The sequence below is a fragment of the Anomaloglossus baeobatrachus genome, chromosome 1 (genome assembly GCF_048569485.1).
Source record: "Anomaloglossus baeobatrachus isolate aAnoBae1 chromosome 1, aAnoBae1.hap1, whole genome shotgun sequence".
Taxonomy (NCBI): domain Eukaryota; kingdom Metazoa; phylum Chordata; class Amphibia; order Anura; family Aromobatidae; genus Anomaloglossus; species Anomaloglossus baeobatrachus.
This window is the reverse complement of record NC_134353.1, coordinates 594,171,078-594,191,776: the sequence shown is the minus strand read 5'-3', so window position 1 is coordinate 594,191,776 and position 20,699 is coordinate 594,171,078. Positions and strand designations below refer to the sequence as shown.

Sequence of the window (20,699 nt, the reverse complement as noted above, 5' to 3'; positions counted from 1 at the left end):
TGCTCTGCTATACATCTTCTCTCAGCACCCAGCTTTCCCATGCTCTGCTATACATCTTTCCCTCAGCACCCAGCTTCCCCATGCTCTGCTATACATCTCTCAGCACCTAGCTTTCCCATGCTCTGCTATACATCTTTCCCTCAGCACCCAGCTTTCCCATGCTCTGCTATACATCTTCTCTCAGCACCCAGCTTTCCCATGCTCTGATATGGGAAAGCTGGGTGCTGAGGGAAATATGTACAGCAGAGCATGGGGAAGCTGGGTGCCGAGGACAAGATAGATATCAGAGCATAGGAAAGCTGGGTGCTGATAGAGGGATTTCAGATCATGGGAAACCTGGGTGCTGAGGCTATGAGCCAAGTGTCAGCATCATTATCCCGTACCCCGAGTGTCAGGGTCATTATCCCGTACCCCAAGTATCGGTGTCATTATCCCGTACCCTAAGTGTCGGTGTACGTGGAGACAGGGGGGCCCAGGTCCGAACTTTGCACCGGGGCCCATCAAACTCTAGTTACGCCACTGACTATGGGGTATGTGTAATAGTATATGGAGGCCTATGGGATGCGTTATGCCCCTGAGCTGTTAGGCTATGTGTGCACAGTGCGTTTTTCGGGTGCGTTTTTGGTCTCAAAACTGCATGACTTTGCTTCCCCAGCAAAGTCTATGAGTTTTCATTTTTGCTATCCGCACACAACTGTTTTTTTAAGCTGCGTTTTTGAGCTTGAAAAAAAAAATGGACATGTCAGTTCTTTCCTGCGTTTTTCTGCGTTTTCCCCCCATGCAATGCATTGGAAAAACGCAGCAAAACGCAGAGATCAAAAACGCAGCAAAACGCAGCCAAAAACGCACCAAAAAGCGTTTTTCGACGCAGGTGCGTTTTTGTGCGTTTTTAGAGGCCAAAAACGCAGCGTCAAAAAAATGCAGTGTGCGAACCTAGCCTTTAGCTGCAGCACAAAGTACGGCATAGTGCTTGCGGATATAAAGTTTCCTCCGATACCAGGCAGTAGCTTCTTGCAGGTATAGGTTACATGTAACGCGAGGAGGAGCCGCTAGAGCGCGCTGTGGCGGGAACATGGCCACACAGCTCAGTACCTCAGCCTCTATCGTGCAAGAGGAAAAGTCCAGTAGGAGGTAAACACAGTCCATGAGACCCACGTGAGTGTCCGGGCTATACACACGGGTGGGAGAGCCGGTCATGGCGAAGAGGAAATGCGAGCAGCCTTTAGTCGCTCTGCTGCCCCCATGTAAGAGGCCCGTCTACTCCCGCCATTGCACGTCACACACCATGCAGGTGTCTCCTAAGGGGAAGAGAAAGCTGGAGCCAGAGACCATTCCCTCACCGGAGTGTGACAGGACGCCACCGCAAGACGGGGCCCCCGCCGCTGCACAGCCCTCCTGCAAGAAACCGAGGCCAGCGGAGAGCCATGGCGCCATAGCCGACACTGCCTACCAGTGCCAGGTAACTGCCATCAGTGAGCGCTGCCCTGTGACTCCACTCACATCATCTGCAGGGGACACTGGGGAGGTGTAATGTAGAATAGGAGGCTTCAGGAGAGAGACAAGGTGCCCATATACACACACACACGGGACGAGGCGCCACACACACACACGAGGCGCCACACACACACACACGAGGCGCCACACACACACACGGGACGAGGCGCCACACACACACACGGGACGAGGCGCCACACACACACGAGGCGCCACACACACACACGAGGCGCCACACACACACACACACGGGACGAGGCGCCACACACACACACACATGAGAGGGACGAGGCGCTACACACACACACGAGAGGGACGAGGCGCTACACACACACACGAGAGGGACGAGGCGCTACACACACACACGAGAGGGACGAGGCGCTACACACACACACGAGAGGGACGAGGCGCTACACACACACACGAGAGGGACGAGGCGCTACACACACACGAGAGGGAAGAGGCGCTACACACACACACGGGACGAGGCGCCACACACTCACACACACACACACACGGGACGAGGCGCCACACACACGCACACACACGAGGCGCTACACACACACGGGACGAGGCGCTACACACACACGGGACGAGGCGCTACACACCCACACGGGACGAGGCTCTACACCCACACGGGACGAGGCGCTACACCCACACGGGACGAGGCGCTACACCCACACGGGACGAGGCGCTACACCCACACGGGACGAGGCGCTACACCCACACGGGACGAGGCGCTACACACACACGGGACGAGGTCGCTACACACACACGGGACGAGGTCGCTACACACACACAGGGGAGAGGGACGAGGTGCTACACACACACACAGGAGAGGGACGAGGCGCTACACACACACAGGAGAGGGACGAGGCGCCACACACACACACGACGAGGCGCCACACACACACACACGGGACGAGGCGCCACACACACACACACACACACACACACGGGACGAGGCGCCACACACACACACACACACACGGGACGAGGCGCTACACACACACGGGACGAGGTCGCTACACACACACACACACACACACACACGGGACGAGGCGCCACACACACACACACGACGAGGCGCTACACACACACGGGACGAGGCGCTACACACACACGGGACGAGGCGCTACACACACACGGGACGAGGCGCTACACACACACGGGACGAGGCGCTACACACACACGGGACGAGGCGCTACACACACACGGGACGAGGCGCTACACACACACGGGACGAGGCGCTACACACACACGGGACGAGGCGCTACACACACACAGGGGAGAGGGACGAGGTGCTGCCCGCACGCAGGGGAGAGGGACAAGGCGCCGCCCGCACGCAGGGGTGAGGGACGAGGCGCCGCCCGCACACACACAGTAAGGACTTATTCACACAAGTGGTTTTCTCATTTAGGCCATGTGGACACTAGAAAATAGAATTTTCTTGAGAAAATTCCGGACCCTCTGAAAGATTTCCGCACCTGCGGTAAAAAACCCCACCAAAATCCGCATGCGGGTGTGCCGTGGTTCGGTGGCATTTGCCGCAGGTTGGTCCCTGCAGGTTTTTAGCATTATCTATGGCAGGTACCTGCGGAAAAGAAGTGACATGCTCATTAATTCCGCAGTGGAAATTCCGCGGCAAAATCCGCAAGGACCAAAAAGACGCAGTGTGCGCACAGCATTTTTTTAATCCCCATAGATTTTGCTGGAGAAGGACTGCAGAAACGTTTTAAACATTTTCTGCAGCATTCCTTCAGCGAAATCTGTGGCAATTTCACAGGTAAATCTGCAGTGTGCGCACAGGGCCTTACATGTATATTATGGGGTTACTCATGTCTGAACTCATACATTCAAGTTAATGGGTCAGTTAAATAGATAGGTGACATACTGATGGCTTCCTAATTGCATCTGTGTGTTTTATCCCAAGCCTTGTTAATAAAGTGTTAAAAAGGGTGGTCCGTTACCCAGAATGCTTTTTTATAAATGTTTAACATTAAGCCCTAACCACTTTTGATCCCTGATGACTGGCATTGGCGACCAAAGAGGCTGGTGGCATCTCCTAAAGCTGCAATCGCCTCTTCATCACTCCCCTGAAACAGGACGTCATCACGGAATGGCAGTGACAAAAACTGGAGTGAGTGACCGCTGTGCTGCCCCCTAGTGGCAACCTGTTTCAGCTACAGAGAAGTGACTGAAGGGACATCCTCTGGTGATGTCCTCCTGGAGAATCCTCTCAAACGAAACATCACAGGAAGTAAAGAAAACTTAATGGCAGGAATATTGTAATAAGCAAATTACAAAAGTAGCTAGGGGTAAAAAATAGCTATGTACAGTGGGTACGGAAAGTATTCAGACCCCTTTACATTTTTCACTCTTTGTTTCATTGCAGCCATTTGGTAAATTCAAAAAAGTTCATTTTTTTTCTCATTAATGTACACTCTGCACCCCATCTTCACAGAAAAAAAACAAATGTAGAATTTTTACAAATTTATTAAACAAGAAAACCTGAAATATCACATGGTCATAAGTATTCAGCCCCTTTGCTCAGTATTGAGTAGAAGCACCCTTTTGAGCTAGTACAGCCATGAGTCTTCTTGAGAATGATGCAACAAGTTTTTCACACCTGGATTTGGGGATCTTCTGGCATTCTTCCTTGCAGATGCTCTCCATTTCCGTCAGGTTGGATGGTGAGCGCTGGTGGACAGCCATTTTCAGGTCTCTCCAGAGATGCTCAATTGGGTTTAGGTCAGGGCTATGGCTGAGCCAGTCAAGAATGGTCAGAGTTGTTCTGAAGCCAATCCTTTGTGGAGTGTGCTGTGGAGTCGGTATAAAATACTCCGACCCCTAAAATATATAATAAATTGGGGACAGTAGTGCAATGCAGAATGTGCTGAATATTTTACTAAATAATATTTAGTATAATGCTTATATTTAAGTGAAAAATTGTATTGTAGTACAATGTGAACATCAGACATTTAATTACTTTTATGATACAATAATCAAGATATTTAGATAAACATAAAATATATTTATTGGAATACAACTTTAGAACACAAAAAACTAATAAATTGTAAATATGTAATACACTATGTAAAATATATATATGTAAAATATATATATATATATATATATATATATATATATATATATATATATATATATATATATATATAATCTCACACATACACACTAGATATATATGTAATCTACTGTATATTACATAGTGTATTACATATTTACAATTTGTTACAGTTTTTTGTGTTCTAAAGTTGTATCCAATAAATATATTTTATGTTCTATCCAAATATCTTGATTATTGTATCATAAAAATTATTAAATGTCTGATGTTCACATACACATGTTCATGTACTACAATAAATTTTTCACCTAACTATAAGCAATATATGTAGGAGTCGGAGTCGAAGGTTTGGTTTACCGACTCCACAGCCCTGATTTTAACTGTGTGCTTATCATCATTGTCTTGTTCGAAAGTGAACCTTCGGCCAAGTCTGAGGTCCAGAGCACTTTGGAAGAGGTTTTCTTCCAGGATATCTCTGTACTTGGCCACATTCATCTTTCCTTCAATTGAAACCATTCGTTTTGTCCCTGCATCTGAAAAACACCCCCATAGCATGATGCTGCCACCACCATGTTTCACTGTTGGAATTGTATTGGGCAGGTGATGAGCAGTGCTTTGTTTTCTCCACACATGCCACTTAGAAATTATCACCAAAAAGTTCTATCTTCATCTCATCAGACCAGAGAATCTTATTTTTCATAATCTGGGAGTTCATGTGTTTTATTGCAAACTCTATGCGGGCTTTCATATGTCTTGCACTGAGGAGAGGTTTCCGTTGGGCCACTCTGCTATAAAGGCCTGATGGAGGGCTGCAGTGATAGTTGACTTTGTGGAACTTTCTCCCATCTCCATACTGCATCTCTGGAGCTCAGCCACAGTGATCTTTGGGTTCTTCTTTACATCTCTCACTAAGGCTCTTCTCCCACGATTGCTCAGTTTAGCTGGACGGCCAAGTCTAGGAAGAGTTCTTGTGATCCCAAACTTTTTCCATTTAAGGATTATGGAGGCCACTGTGCTGTTGGGAACCTTGAGTACTGCAGAACGTCTTTTGTAACCTTGGCTAGATCTGTGCCTTGCCACAATTCTGTCTCTGAGCTTCTTGGGCAGTTTTTTTGACCTCATGATTCTCATTTGGTCTGACATGCACTGTGAGCTGTGAGGTCTTATATAGACAGGTATGTGCCTTTCCAAATCAAGTCCTATCAGTTTAATTAAACACAGCTGGACTCCAATGAAGGAGTAGAACCATCTCAAGAAGTATCACAAGGAAATGGACGGCATGTGACTTAGGGCCATTTCACACATCCCGCTTTTCGCCGGTTTGAAGAATTCGGCGCACTCCAGTACAGTGTATACAGTACAATGGCAGTGCGACAAGCGCCGGTCACATGCTGTCATGTGACCCGGAAGTTGCCGCGCTGCCATTGTACTGTATACACTGTACTGGCGTGTGCCGAATTCGTCAAACCGGCGAAAAGCCGGATGTGTAACTAGCCTTAACCCCTTCACGACCCATGACGGATATATTCCTCATGGATCGTGTGAGGTTAATCCGCGCCCCCTGTCGTGGGCAGGCCGCGGAGATCCGTACACATATCAGCTGTTTTCACCAGCTGATGTGTGCCTGCAAGTTATGAGTGGAATCTCTTCCACCCGCAACTTTATACCCCTTAAATCTCGCTGCCAAAATCTGGCGGCGAGATGTATATGCTCGCGGCCATTACTTTTACTTACTGCCGCCCCCACCGGAAGTCACGTGCGTGATCACGTGACTTCCGGTGGTTGCCATGGTAGCACAGGGTCATGTGATGACACCTGTAGCTAACACGAGTCACTTTCTCTCAGTGCCGGCATACTTCCGGCATTGAGAGTAAAGCATCATATCTGCAGTTCTCAGCTCTGTAGCTGTGATCTGGAGATATGGCAGAACGATCAGATTGCTGATCAATATAGTCCCCTATGGGTACTAGTAAAATAAAAAAAAGTAAATAAAGTTTTAAAAAAATAAAAAAAAACAAACGTTCAAATCACCCCCCTTTTGGCACCATTGAAAATTAAATGGTTAAAAAAAATAAAACATATACACATATTTGGTATTGCCGCGTTCAGAAATGCCCTATCTGTCAAAATGTAAAATCAATTGGTAAACGGCGTAGCGGCAAAAAAATTACAAACTCCGAAATTGCGCAAAATGCAATAACAGGCGATCAAAAGTAGCATCTCCGTAAAAATGGTACAGTTAAAGCCGGCAGCCTGAGACAAAAAATAAGCAGTCACTGAGCCATAGATCCCGAAAAATGAGAACGCTACGAGTTTCGAAAAATGACGCAAAACGTATGCCACTTTTATTGGACAAACTTGTGAATGTTAACCCCTTAGATACAAGTAAACCTACACATGTTTGAGGTCTACAAACTCGCACCGACCTCAGGCATCATACCCACACATCAGTTTTACCATATATTGAACACGGTGAATAAAGTATCCCAAAAACTCTTGTGCGTGCACTTTTTTTTTTTTTTTTTTTTTTTTTTTTTGCAGTTTTCCAGTACACTATATAGTAAAACTTATGGTTTCATTTAAAAGTAGAACTTGTCCCGCAAAAAACAATCCCTCATATGGCAAGATTGACAGAACAATAAAAAAGTTACGGCTCTCGGAAGAAGGGGAGCAAAAAAGCAAAAAAACAGAAAATCGCAAAATGCCCAGGGGCTGAAGGGGTTAAATATGAGGGTCTGAGCAAAGGGTCTGAATACTTATGACCATGTGATATTTCAGTTTTTCTTTAATAAATTTGCAAACATTTTTACATTTGTTTTTTTTCTGTCAAGATGAGGCGCAGAGTGTACATTAATGAGAAAAAAATACCTTTTTTGAATTTACTAAATGGCTGCAGAGAAAAATGTATAGGGGTGTGAATACTTTCCGTACCCACTGTATATAGGACATTATAGGTATTGGACCAGAGTTTTATTAATTGCTATGAATTTAGTCTCTTGAATTTTTCCTTGGTAATATACTGTGTGTACCGTATGAAACCATAGCTTTAAATTGCAAGATTTGCTTTCATTCTGTAACATACCGTGTTTTTCCAAAAATAAGACACTCTTATATTTTTTTTGCCGCCCCCCCCCCAAAAAAAACACTAGGGCTTATTTTCGGAGGAGGTCTTATTCTTGCAGAAACACGGTTGGGGGTAAGTTTACCCCCCCAAAAAAAGCCAACCCCCCCACTTCCCAGGAGACTCATACTCACCAGATTCGGACATCTGTGTGGCTCCTAGGTCCTCCCTGCGATCTCCAGTCGGTGCTGCACGCCATTCTCCCCTGCTGCTAGCTGACATACTGACACAGACAGCAGATCACGCACAGCCGATCGCAGGCACACGCACAGCCGATCGCAGGCACACGCACAGCCGATCGCAGGCACACGCACAGCCGATCGCAGGCACACGCACAGCCGATCGCAGGCACACGCACAGCCGATCGCAGGCACACGCACAGCCGATCGCAGGCACACATCACATCCAGCGCTTACGGCTGCAGGGAATTGAGAGCAAGTCGTGTCCCGCCGCAGGTCCTGTTCTGCAGGTCGTTGTGCTCCACCGCACCGCTTTTCAGGATTCTGCCGGTGAGAAGAGATCGGTGTCGCTGGATGAGGTGAGTGTATGCGATCCGATGTTTGCGTGTGCGATCCGATGTTTGCTTGTGATCTGATTGTGTGTGCAATCTGATTGTGTGTGCGTGTGATCTGATGTGTGCGGGTGTGTGATCACTGCAGGTCCTGCCGCTCAGCATCGGGTGAGTGTAATTGCCGGGTGCCGCTGTCTATAATGAAGTGTCCTGCAGTATCTGTATTTTTTTTTAGCTGCACGGACACTTTGTTATTGATCCGCGACTAGGGCTTATTTTCAGGGAGGGCTTATATTTAAGCCTTGCTCCGGAAATGCTGAAAATCCCTGCTAGGGCTTATTTTTGGAAAAAACGGTAGTACAATATGGTAGTGGCAGAGAACCCATATTGAGAAGCCCTCGGTCCGCAACAAAGAAAAGGTAAAAAAAAGAATGTATGAGATGAGAAAGTCATGGCTATTGTTTTTCCGTGCCATACTTGTTCATAGCTTGCTTCTGGTATTGTAGCACAACCACATTGGCATGCATTGGGTTACTGCCTATAGACAAGAGTAAAATATATCTTTGTACCGTGTTAGCCAGTAGAGATAAAAAATTGTTTAAAAGAACTGAAGTCCTCAGTGGTTGATACCTTTTAATGGCTAACTGAAAAGATGGTAATAATAGCAAGCTTTCCAGACTGCTCAGGTCTCTTCATTAGGCATGGTAGCTGCCTGATGATGAGACCTGAGTAGTCTGGAAAGCTTGCTATTATTACCATCTTATCAGTTAGCCATTAAAAAGGTATCAACCACTGAGGACTTCAGTTCTTTTAAACAATTTTTTATAGACAAGAGTGGCTATTGCTAGGCGCAGGATGCAATTTTTACCTGTCAACCTATTTATTTATCTTTTTTTCAGTAACTTATGGCTTGTGTTTTTTTGCAGAAAGATGAAGCCTTCAGTGAATACAATTCATTCCACTTTTGGAGGACTCCTTTACCTGATATTGACTTTTCTGAATTAGTGGATGGGGTTTGTGATGGAGACAAACAGACCACGTCTGCTGGGACAGATGTACTGGAGGAAATGGACAACTGATGTTATGTCTAACTGTGCTTTAGGATATCCAGAAAAAATGCTTAATGTGTGCCTGAATTTTCATCTCGAACTCTCCGGCCTGTAAAGGATACTACTTCCTGCCAAGTAATTTATGGATTTGATGACGTTCATGCAGAATTTTCTGAAATTGCAGCCCTCCTGGAGTGGGTTGTTTATTCCATTGTTCTGTAGTAAATGCATGCAGATAACCGCTGGGTACGTGTAAATTACATACGGCAAGTGATTTACACATATCCATAGAAGGGCTTAATAAGCGGGCGGAAGGAGCCTTACATCTACAGCTGCAGGGCGGATATCCTTGCTCAGAGGCTAATGAAAGAGCTATATATGTGGACAGCTTCTTCATGATTTTCCTACTTTCCACAGCTACTAGACAGCACACAGATGGTGATCATTGCTGTCCTTTAGATTTATGAGAAATACTCCTAATGTTCTGCTTTATTCTGGGCACACACGTTAGTGCCATGTATTTAACAGCATTCCTACTTAATGCAGATTATAGAAATGTATGGGAAAGAAGACTTTCCAAAGTATAAGCAAATATCTCAGATTTTTATTTATTGCACAATAAACCCATAAAATATACAAGTGCATAGTACAGGAAGGCAAAAGGATCTTATTACATATGGTTGATGTATGAACCATCTTAATATGCGTGCCTACACTCAAATATCCCATGGGTACAAAACACCAGATTTTTAAGCAAATGAAATCCTAAAAAATAATTGTATCTTACATAATTGTTAAAAGAACAATTCCTAAGAAGTGCAAATGCTTGACGCCCCAAAGTCGGATCTGAATAGATCAAGTGATCAAAATTAGCACTAGCTTAACCTAGGGGTCACTTTTTGACCACTTGACTTATTCGCATGTGATCTAGGGGTCACTTTGAGGCTATTTTGATCACTCGATCTATTCAGCTCTGACTCTGGAGAGTTACTGCTTAACCATTTGCACTTTTAGGAATTGTTCTTTCAGCAATTACCGTATTTTTCGCTTTATAAGACGCACTTTTGATCCCCCAAAATTTGGGGGAAAGTAGGGGGTGCGTCTTATAATTCCAAATATACGGATTATATACTGCAGGGTCCAGGAGAGGTGGGGGCCGCTCTGGAGCCCTGCTGGAGGCTGAGGGAGGCTGGTGAGCTGGGGAAGGCTACAGCGGGAGATCTCCTGCTCCCGCTCATATAATATGCACAGCCGCTGTCCATCACCGTGGTGCTGAAACCGCACCGCGGTGACGGGCTGGGGGAGAGGCGCATATTATATCTGCCTGTGCTCCCTTTGATGGCACATGCATCCTTGTGTTAGATATGGCCCCCATGCTGCTGCCCATAGTAAAATAAAAAACTCTTTCCTTACCTCCTCCAGCGTGTCTCCCCGGTCTCCCTCCTGCTGCTGTGAAAAGGCACGCAGAGATATCTCTCTGCTGTGCCGATCACATGACCGCACGAGAACCAGGAAGTAGGAAGTGCAGGAGACAGGAGGAGGTCAACCCCACGGAGGGATACACAGGGATGACTGTGCTGGAGAAGGTAAGGAAAGAGTTTATTTTACTAAAAGCAGCAGCATGGGGCCGATATCTAACACAGGGGGCCGTGTGCCAGCCACAGGGGGCCGTGTGCCAGCCACAGGGGGCCGTGTGCCAGCCACAGGGGGCCGTGTGCCAGCCATAGGGGACATGTGGCATCACTGGGGGATGTGTGCCAGAACAAGGGGGCTATATTCAATATAAGGTGGCCATATCCAGATTAAGCGGGCTAATTTTAGGATGAGGGACATATGCCCTATATGATTTGTTAGACGGACACTGGCATTATAAGACGTACCCCATTTATTAAAAAATTCTCTATTCCTTCACCAAATTTGGGGGTGCGTCTTATAATCAGGTCCGTCTTATAAAGCGAAAAATACGGTATGTAAGATATGATTTTTTTTTTTTTTATTTTAATTTTGCTGGTAAATCTGGTGTTTTGTACCTTTTGGGATATTTCGGTTTAGGAATACATAATAAGATTGTTTGTATATCTATCAACCACATGCAATAGGACCTTTTTGCCTTCCTGTACTATGCACTACCTTTGGAGTTTCGTTTTTATAGAATTGCTGGTTGTATTATGAAATAAGTAAAGTGATTCACACTTTGGAATAGTTTCCTTTCTTATAGCTTATAGCTTATAGGAGTCATTATCATTATGGTTATTTGCCATTTAATTTTTGACTTAATACTGATTATGGCCCAGTAATGTAAAGTAAAAGCTGGTTAATTTATAATATTTTTTTAAGAGTTCAGAAACTTAAAAATCCCAGCACTCTGCTTTCCTTGATCAGCCATTAAATTTAAAGCTATTCTTCCGGGTGCCTATGGCCAGTAGGATGTATAGGTTTATTGGAGCTGTATACATTGGTGTGCAGTGAATGCTGTAGATAGACATTTATCTACTAGACAACCCTTTCTCTGAAGCACTGGGGACATGTCCAGCTGATGATACCCTGTGAAGGCCACAGGCAGCAGCACAGTTCTCCTGCAATAGTTACTGTTGGGGAAACCTATTACATGGTACACAAACTTATAAATAAAAGAATGTAGAATTAAGAGTAAGGGGTACTTCTCACATAGTGAGATCCCTAGCAAGATCGCTGCTGAGTCACAGATTTTGTGACGTACCAGTGACCTCATCAGCGATCTCGCTGTGTGTGACACTAAGCAGCGACCTGGCCCTTGCTGTGAGATCGCTGATCCTTACACACTGCTCTGGTTCATATTTTGCTCGTTGGTCTCCCACTGTGCAGCACACATCGGTGTGTTTGACGGCGGGAGACCAACGAGGACCAACCGTGTAAGCAGCGTACGCAGGTAACTATGGTAAATATCTGGTAACTAAGCAAAGCGCTTTGCTTGGTTACCCGATATTTACCCTGGTTACCAGTGTACACCACTTAGCGCTTGCTCCTTGCACACGTAGCCAGGGTAAATATTGGGGAAACCAAGCAAAGTGCTTTGCTTAGTTACCCAATATTTACCCTGGCTACATGTGCAGGGAGCCAGCGCTAAGCGGTGTATTCTGGTAACCAATGTAAATATCGGGTAACCAAGCAAAGCGCTTTGCTTAGTTACCTGTTATTTACCCTGGTTACCAAGCGCAGAGTCACTGGTGGCTGATCGTTGGGAAGATCTGCCTCATTGACAGCTCACCAGCGACCATGTAGCAACGCACCAGCGATCCTGACCAGGTCATATCGTGGTCTGAATCGCTGGTATGTCGTTTAGTAAGACGGTACCCTAACACTTTTTAGTTCACAGGCCACCAAAGTTTTTCCTGTACTGGAGACTAAATACCCGCACATGTAAACTGACTCGTCGCATTTTGAAATCTGCTGAACTATTCTGCTCAGAGAAAGGGAAACCTAACTAACCCATGATAACCTGTATGACTCCTGTAAGAACAGAAGTCATGTCGCCAATGTGAACAGAGTTTTGATCTTTTCAGATGACGCTCCTTGGAGATGATGTAAGATTGATAAGGGGGCATGTCGGGTTGAAGCACTGCCATTTGTACATGCTGAACTGTATTGTACTTTGTTACTCTTGTATTTATTTTTCTATAAATAAATATTTTTGTTTGTTATAGAAATTTTTTTTTCAGTACTTCGATATTTGAAGTACATAAAAAACAAATACTGCATTAAAGGAGTCTTGACAATATGAAAAATAGTTTAAAAAAAAAAATCCTGATTGCTTTTAGTAACACATCAGCTATTTTGTCTATAAGGTGATTATTAACCCCTTGACCCCTGGCCACTAAAACACCCTAATGATCGGGCCATTTTTTGCAATTCTGCTCAGTGTCACTTTGACAGGTTATAACTCTGGAATGCTTCAACGGATCCTGGCGATTCTGAGTTTGTTTTTTCGTGACATATTGTACTTCATGTCAGTGGTAAATTTAGGCCGATATTTTTTGCGTTTTTTTGTGAAAATTTAGGAAATTTTGTGAAAATTATGAAAATTTCGCAATTTTCAAACTTTGAAAATTTATGCCCTTTAATCTGAGAGATATGTCACACAAAATAGTTACTAAATAAACTTTCCCACTTGTCTACTTTCCATCAGCGCAATTTTCGAAACAAATTTTTTTTTTTCGTTAGGAAGTTAGAAGGGGTCAAAGGTCATCAGCAATTTCTCATTTTTCCAACAAAATTTACAAAAGAATTTTTTTTAGGGACCACATCACATTTGAGGTGACTTTGAGAGGCCGAGGTGACAGAAAATACCCAAAAGTGACCCCATTCTAAAAACTGCACCCCTCACACTGCTCAAAACCACATCCAAGAAGTTTATTAACCCTTTAGGTGCTTCACAGGAACCAAAGCAATGTGGAAGGAAAAAATGAAAATTTTACTTTTTAACACAAAAATGTTACTTTAGCCATAAAATTTTACTTTTTACAAGGGAGAAAAGCGAAAGTGCACCCTACAATTTACTGTGCATTTTCTCCTGAGTCCGCTGATACCCCATATGTGGTAAAAATCAATTGTTTGTGTGCATGGCAGAGGTCGAAAGGGAAGGAGCTCCATTTGAATTTTTGAACGCAAAATTAGCTGCACTAATTAGTGGACGCCATGTCGGGTTTGAAGACCCCCTGAGTTGCCTAAACAATGGAGCTCCCCCACAAGTGACCCCATTTTGGAAACTAGAGCCCTCAAATAATTTTTCTAGATGTTTGGTGAGCACTTTGAACCCCTGGGGGCTTCACAGAACTTTATATCGTTGAGCCGTGAAAAGAACATTTTTTTTTAACACAAAACGGTTGCTTCAACTAGGTAGCTTTTTTTTCACAAGGGTATCAGGAAAAAATGCACCATAAAATGTATTGTACATTTTCTCCTGAGTACGCAGATACCTCATATGTGGTGGAAATCAAATGTTTGGACACACGGCATGGCTCGGAAGGCAAGGAGCGCAATTTGAATTTTTGAGTGCAAAATTAGCTGCACTCATTAGCGGACGCCATGTCGGGTTTCAAGACTCCCTGAGGTGCCTAAACAAGGGAGCCTCCCCCATAAGTGACCCCATTTTGGAAACTAGAGCCCTCAAATAATTTTTCTAGATGTTTGATGTGCACTTTGAACCCCTGGGGGCTTCACAGAAGTTTATAACGTTGAGCCGTGAAAAGAAAAAACCTCATATGTGGTGGAAAGTAATTGTTTGGGCGCATGGCGGGGCTCAGAAGAGAAGGAACGCCATTTGACAGCAAAATTGGTTGGAATCATTAGTGGACGCCATGTCACGTTTCGAGACCCCCTATGGTGCCTAAACAGTGGAGCTCCCCCACAAATTACCCCAATTTTGGAACTAGACCCCCTCAAGGAATTTATCTAGATATTTGGTGAGCCCCTTGTACCCCCAGGGGGCTCCACAGAAGTTGGTAACGTTGAACCGTGAAAATTATTTTTTTCTTTGTCGCTCCATTGGGAGACCCAGACAATTGGGGTGTATAGCTATTGCCTCTGGAGGCCACACAAAGTATTACACTTAAAAGTGTAAGGCCCCTCCCCTTCTGGCTATACACCCCCAGTGGGATCACTGGCTCACCAGTTTTGTGCTTTGTGCGAAGGAGGCAACACATCCACGCATAGCTCCACTTTTTAGTCAGCAGCAGCTGCTGACTATGTCGGATGGAAGAAAAGAGGACACATATAGTGTCCCCAGCATGCTCCCTTCTCACCCCACTGTATGTCGGAGGTGTTTGTAAGGTTGAGGTACCCATTGCGGGTACGGCGGCAGGAGCCCACATGCTGATTCCTTCCCCATCCCTTTTTACAGGGCTCTGGGTGAAGTGGGATTTACCGGTCTCCAGGCACTGAGACCGTGCTCCATCTACAGCCCCTGGAGAAGATGCTGGATGGAGCGGAGTACATCAGGGACATGGCCCTGCTTCCTCAAGGTACTCTGTGTCCCCGTGCATTTGGCGCTCACACCGCAGCATGCTGGGTGTTGTAGTGCGCCGGGGGACATCAGCGCTGCGGCGCCTGTGCCATGGCCTCATTCAGCTTTGCTGAAGCAGGCTCACTTATGGGAATTGGTCGCGCCGGCCGCTGGGACTGCGGCGCGGCTGGCACTTGTAGTGCGCCGGGGACTTCAGCGCGGCCTGCGCTTTTACGGCGGCCGCGCTGATAACTAGAGTCCCCGGCTTTTGCGGCCTGCTTCCGTTCGTTCCCGCCCCCAGACCTGCCAGTCAGGAGAGGGGCGGGACGCTGGCCACTTCCAGGAATCGGTCGCGCCGGCCGCTGGCAGCGGCGCGGCTGGCACTTGTGGTGCGCCGGGGACTTCAGCGCGGCCCGCGCTTTTACGGCGGCCGCGCTGATAACTAGAGTCCCCGGCTTTTGCGGCCTGCTTCCGTTCGTTCCCGCCCCCAGACCTGCCAGTCAGGAGAGGGGCGGGACGCTGGCCACTTCTATGAATCGGTTGCGCCGGCCGCTGGAACTGCGGCGCGGCTGGCACTTGTGGTGCGCCGGGGACTTCAGCGCGACCCGCGCTTTTACGGCGGCCGCGCTGTTAACTCGAGTCCCCGGCTTCTGGGCCTAGTCTCCCTTCGTTACCGCCCACAGCCCTGACAGTCAGGGTAGGGGCGTGACGCTGCATAGAGCAGAGCTGAGAGCTGGAGTATGTTTTGCATACTCCACCCCTCTCACTGTGTGCACTGTGAAACCGGATTCCCGCACTTTCTCAGGCACGCCCACGGCTTCCTTCTCTACAAGGACACTGGCAGCCATTAGTGTCAGTTTCTGTACAATACAGAGACAAGTGTGGAAGACCCTGGCATTCTGATAGTCACACAATCGCTGTAACAGGCGTTAAGCAGCACCTGTGGTGCTAACCCCACTAGTGCAGAAGTGCACTTATAGATATGCTTGTACTATATACATTGCACTGTTTGGTCGCACGTTGTATATACCCTCCTGGATTATGCGGAGGAGTTATCAGCATATTCTCTGTGTAAAACAAAGGTGCAGAACCACATGTTTTTCTATACAGCTGGTACAGCATGTACGGCTATACGGCCGGCAGGTACATAGACTCCCATTCTATGCACTAATGGCCAGGGGATGAGGACGGTGTCTGCAGTATTTACTGACAGTTTTTCTGAGACTATGGCTATGATACTAGAAGCCTAGCAGTCCGGACATGTCTCTCACAATATGGGCACTGTTGAATCATTGATCCATGGCCCCCCTCAGTGTGAATAACTAACAGCTCCGGGAATGTCACACGCATCCCAGAGTCACGGCTCTGCACGGACGTCAGTCCCAGACAGCCTAAGTGGGCTCGCTATGAGCGGCCTCGGTTTCATCAGGGTCCTAACAGAAGGACTCGCTGTGTAATGAGGCGGAAGTAGCGGCTCAGGATTCTGATCCTGAGACCGCTCTCAATCTGGATACACCTGATTGTGACGCCATAGTAAATAATCTTATAGCGTCCATCTATAGAATGTGGGTTATTTCTCACAGCTCCTCCAGTGGAGGAGTCAGCTTCACGTATTTTTCTGGACCACTCTGCCTTCAGAGAGGCAGTCCAGGAACACCACGCTTATCCAGATATGCGCTTCTCCAAACGGCTTAGGATACACGTTATCCCTGTCCCCTGACTTGGTCAAGGACTGGACCCAATGTCCCGAGCGGCATCCTCCAATCTCCAGGCTTGTAGCTAGATCCATAGTTGCAGTGGGAGATGGAACTGCAAACTCAAAGATGCCACTGACAGACAGATGGATCTCTGGTCGAAAGCCATCTATGAGGCTGTCGGCGCACCGTTGGCTCCGGCATTCTCTCCCTTGGGGCACTCCAAGCTATTTCAGCTTGTCTTACACAGATTGACACGGTTACACGTACATCTGTGCCGCAGGTGGCATCCTTAACCTCTCAAATGTCTGCATTTGTTTCTTACGCGATTCAGGTTGTCCTGGACTCTGCGAACCGTGCGGCGGTAGCCTCCGCTACTCCGTGTTTTTTAGCAGAGCCTGGTCTGCTCGTTAAGTGAATGGAAGGCAGATTCTGCTTCCAAAAAAAAAAAAAAAAAAAAAAAAAAAAAGGTTGCCTAACCAGTTGCCTTTTTCTGCTGACCGACTGTTTGGTGAGCGTTGGATGTAACCATCAAACAGTCCAGGGGTAAGGATTCATCCTTTCCTCAGCCCGGACACAACAAACCCCAACAGAGCAAGAGGCAGTCGGGGTTTTCGGCCTTTTCGAGGCTCGGGCAGGTCCCATTTTTCCTCGTCCAATGTGGACTCAAAAGGATCAGAGGAGCTAAGATTCTTAGCGGGCTCAGTCTCGCCCAAAAAAGCGACAGTCTGAAAACCCGCTTCCAAGGCGGCTTCCTCATGACTTGCAGCCTCGGTCGGTAGCAGGCTCTCCCGCCTTGGCGATATTTAGCTGCCATAGGTCAATGACCATTGAGTGTGAGACATTCTGTCTCACGGGTACAGGATAGAGCTCACTTCTCGTCCTCCAACTCGATTCTTCAGAATTTCTCCACCTCCCGGCCGGGCCGCTGCTCTTCTGCAAACAGGGTGCACTCTATAGGCAGAAAGAGTGATGACCCCCGTTCCTCTTCAGGAACAAGGTCACGGTTTTTACCCCAAATTCTTTGCGGTACCTATAACAACGGGCCGTTCCGTCCCGTTCTGGATCTAAAAATGCTCAGCAAGCTCGTGGACACCAGGCGGTTCCGGATGGAATCCCTCCGCCATGTCATCGCCTCAAGGTCCCAAGGATATTTCCTAGCATCATTAGGCATCAAGGATGCTTATCCACACGTGCCGATTGATCCAGAGCACTAGCGTTTCTACGCTTCGTTATAGGAGACGAACACCCTCTGTTCGTAGCTCTACCTTCCGGCTAGCGACAGTCCAACTGGTCTTCGCCAAGGTCAGGGCAGCAGTAGTCACAGTCCTGCACTCTCAGGGTCACTCTGTGGTCCCGTATTTAGACGATCTACTTGTCAAGGCACTCTCTTAGGAAACATGCCAACACTGCCCGAACGTTGCGCTGGAGACTCTCTAGAGTTTTGGGTGGATCATCAACTTTTTAAAGTCAGATCCGACCCCGACCCTATCGATAACATATCTAGGCATAGAGTTTCTTACTCTCTCAGCGATAGTGAAGCTGCCGCTAGACAAACAGCATTCACTACGGGCTGCAAGCTCTTCTTTAAGAACCAGTCGCACACATTGAGACGCCTCATGCACTTCCTACGTAAGATGGTAGCAATGGAGGCAGTTCCTTTCGCGCAGTTTTACTGCGTCCACTACAATGGGACATTCTCCGCCAATGGGACGAGGAGTCGACGTCCCTCAACAGAGTCGTCGTTCTTTCTCAGGCGGCCAAGGAATCTCTACGGTGGTGGCTTCTTCTCACCTCTTGGTCAAAAAGAAGGTCCAGACGCGAGTCTATCAGGGTGGGGAGCAGTTTTTCTCCACTACAGCGCTCAGGGTACGTGGACTCAGCAAGAGTCCACTCTTCAGATCAATGTTCTTGAACACAGAGCAGTGTATCTTGCCCTACAATCCTTCCAACAGCGGCTGGAAAGCAAGCATATCCGACTTCAGTCGGACAGCTCCACAGCGGTGGCATACATCAACCACCAAGGAAGAACGCGCAACCGGCAAGCCTTCCAGGAAGTCCGGCAGGTTCTGATGTGGGTGGAAGACACGGCATCCACCATATCCACAATTCACATCCCAAGTGTGGAAACTAGGAAGCTGACTTCCTAAGTCGCTGAGGTGTGGCCGAAAGAGTATGGTCTCCTCACCCGGACGGGTTTCAGGAGATCTGGCGCCGCTGACAGAGGCCGGACGTCGATCTAATGGCGTCACGGCACAACAACAATGTGCCAGCTTCATGGCACGGTTTCACAATCATCGAGCTCTGGCGGCAAACGCCTTAGTTCAGCATTGGTCGCAGTTCCAGCTACCTTAGGTGCCACCTCTGGCATTGTTGCCCAGAGTACTGCGCTAGATCAAGACCGACTGCGGCCGCGCCATCCTCGTCGCTACAAATTGGCCGAGGATGTTGTGGTACTCGGTTCTGTGGTGCCTCACGGTAGGCTAACCGGGGGCACTACCAGACCAATCAGACTGGCTGTCTCAAGGGCCATTCTTCCATTTGAATTCTACGGCCCTCAACCGGATGGTGTGGCATTGAGTCCTGGAACCTAGTGTCGTCAGGATTACCTCAGGACGTGGTTGCCACCATGAGACAGGCTAACATACCAACGTCCGCCAAGATTGACCACAGGACGTGGAAGATGTTCTTATCTCGGTGCTCGGCGCAGGGTGTTTCTCCCTGGCCGGTTGCATCGTCTATGTTTCCTTCCTTCCTGCAATCTAGGTAGGAAAATGGGTTGTCGCTCAGTTCCCTTTAGGGACAAGTCTCAGCGCTATCTGTATTTTTTCAGAAACGACGACTTCCTCAGGTACGCACGTTCCTACGGGGAGTTTGTCTTCTCAGCACTCCGTACAAGCGGCCGTTAGAGCCCTGAGATCTGAACAAGGTTCTAATTGCTCTCCAGATGCCGCCTTTCGAGCCTTTGAAGGATGTCTCCCTTCCCGTTTTTCACGGGAAGTGGCCTTCTAGTAACGGTCTCGTCTCTTAGGAGAGTTTCCGAGCTAGCAACGCTCTCATACAAACTCCCTTCCTGGTCCTTCACCAGGACAGGTAGTTCTGCGTCCGGTTCCGGAATTTCTCCCTAAGGTGGTATCCCATTTTCATATCAATCAGGATATCACCTCACCTTCTTTGTGTCCTCGTCCAGTCCATCAATTTCAGAAAGATTTGCATCTGTTGGTTCTGGTGAGAGCACTCAGGTTCTACTTCCCGCATGGCGCTCCTGCGCCACCCGGATGCACTCTTTGTCCTTGTCGCTGGTCGGCGTAAACAGTCGCAAGCTTCCAGATCCACCCTTGCTCGGGGGCTCGAGGAACCAATTCTTGAAACCTACAGTTCTACTGGGCTTCTGGTTCTCTCAAGGCCGAAGGCCCATTCTACCAGAGCCGTGGGTGCATCCTGGGCATTACGGCACCAGGCTACGGCTCAGCAGGTGTGTCAGGCACCCACCTGGTCGAGTCTACTTACTTTTACCAAGCATTATCAGATGCATACCTACGCTTCGGCAGACGCCAGCCTAGGTAGATAAGTCATTCAGGCGGCGGTTGGCCACCTGTAGGAGAGGGCCGTTTGACGGCCCTATCATGAGGTATTCTTTTACCCACCCAGGGATTGCTTTTGGACATCCCAATTGTCTGGGTCTCCCAATGGAGCGACAAAGAAGAAGGGAATTTTGTTTACTTACCGTAAATTCCTTTTCTTCTAGCTCCAATTGGGAGACCC

At 47.4% G+C, this 20,699-nt stretch overlaps 1 protein-coding gene across 1 annotated transcript; it reads left to right on the top strand.

Annotated features, from left to right (window-relative positions):
* The first annotated feature begins 1,088 nt into the window (after window positions 1-1,088).
* Window positions 1,089-12,289, top strand: C1H9orf40 (chromosome 1 C9orf40 homolog). The gene is made up of 2 exons (XM_075340181.1): window positions 1,089-1,459; window positions 9,138-12,289. Exons 1-2 carry the CDS (start codon window positions 1,196-1,198, stop codon window positions 9,288-9,290), a joined length of 417 nt encoding a protein of 138 aa, XP_075196296.1. The 5' UTR covers window positions 1,089-1,195; the 3' UTR covers window positions 9,291-12,289.
* The last annotated feature ends 8,410 nt before the right edge of the window (window positions 12,290-20,699 follow it).

Excerpts from the sequence above, each read along its gene's own strand:
- C1H9orf40 (XM_075340181.1), top strand. The coding sequence starts at position 1,196 with ATGGCGAAGAGGAAATGCGAGCAGCCTTTAGTCGCTCTGCTGCCCCCA. Across the intron at positions 1,460-9,137 it reads ACACTGCCTACCAGTGCCAG|AAAGATGAAGCCTTCAGTGA; the intron begins GTAACTGCCATC and ends GTTTTTTTGCAG.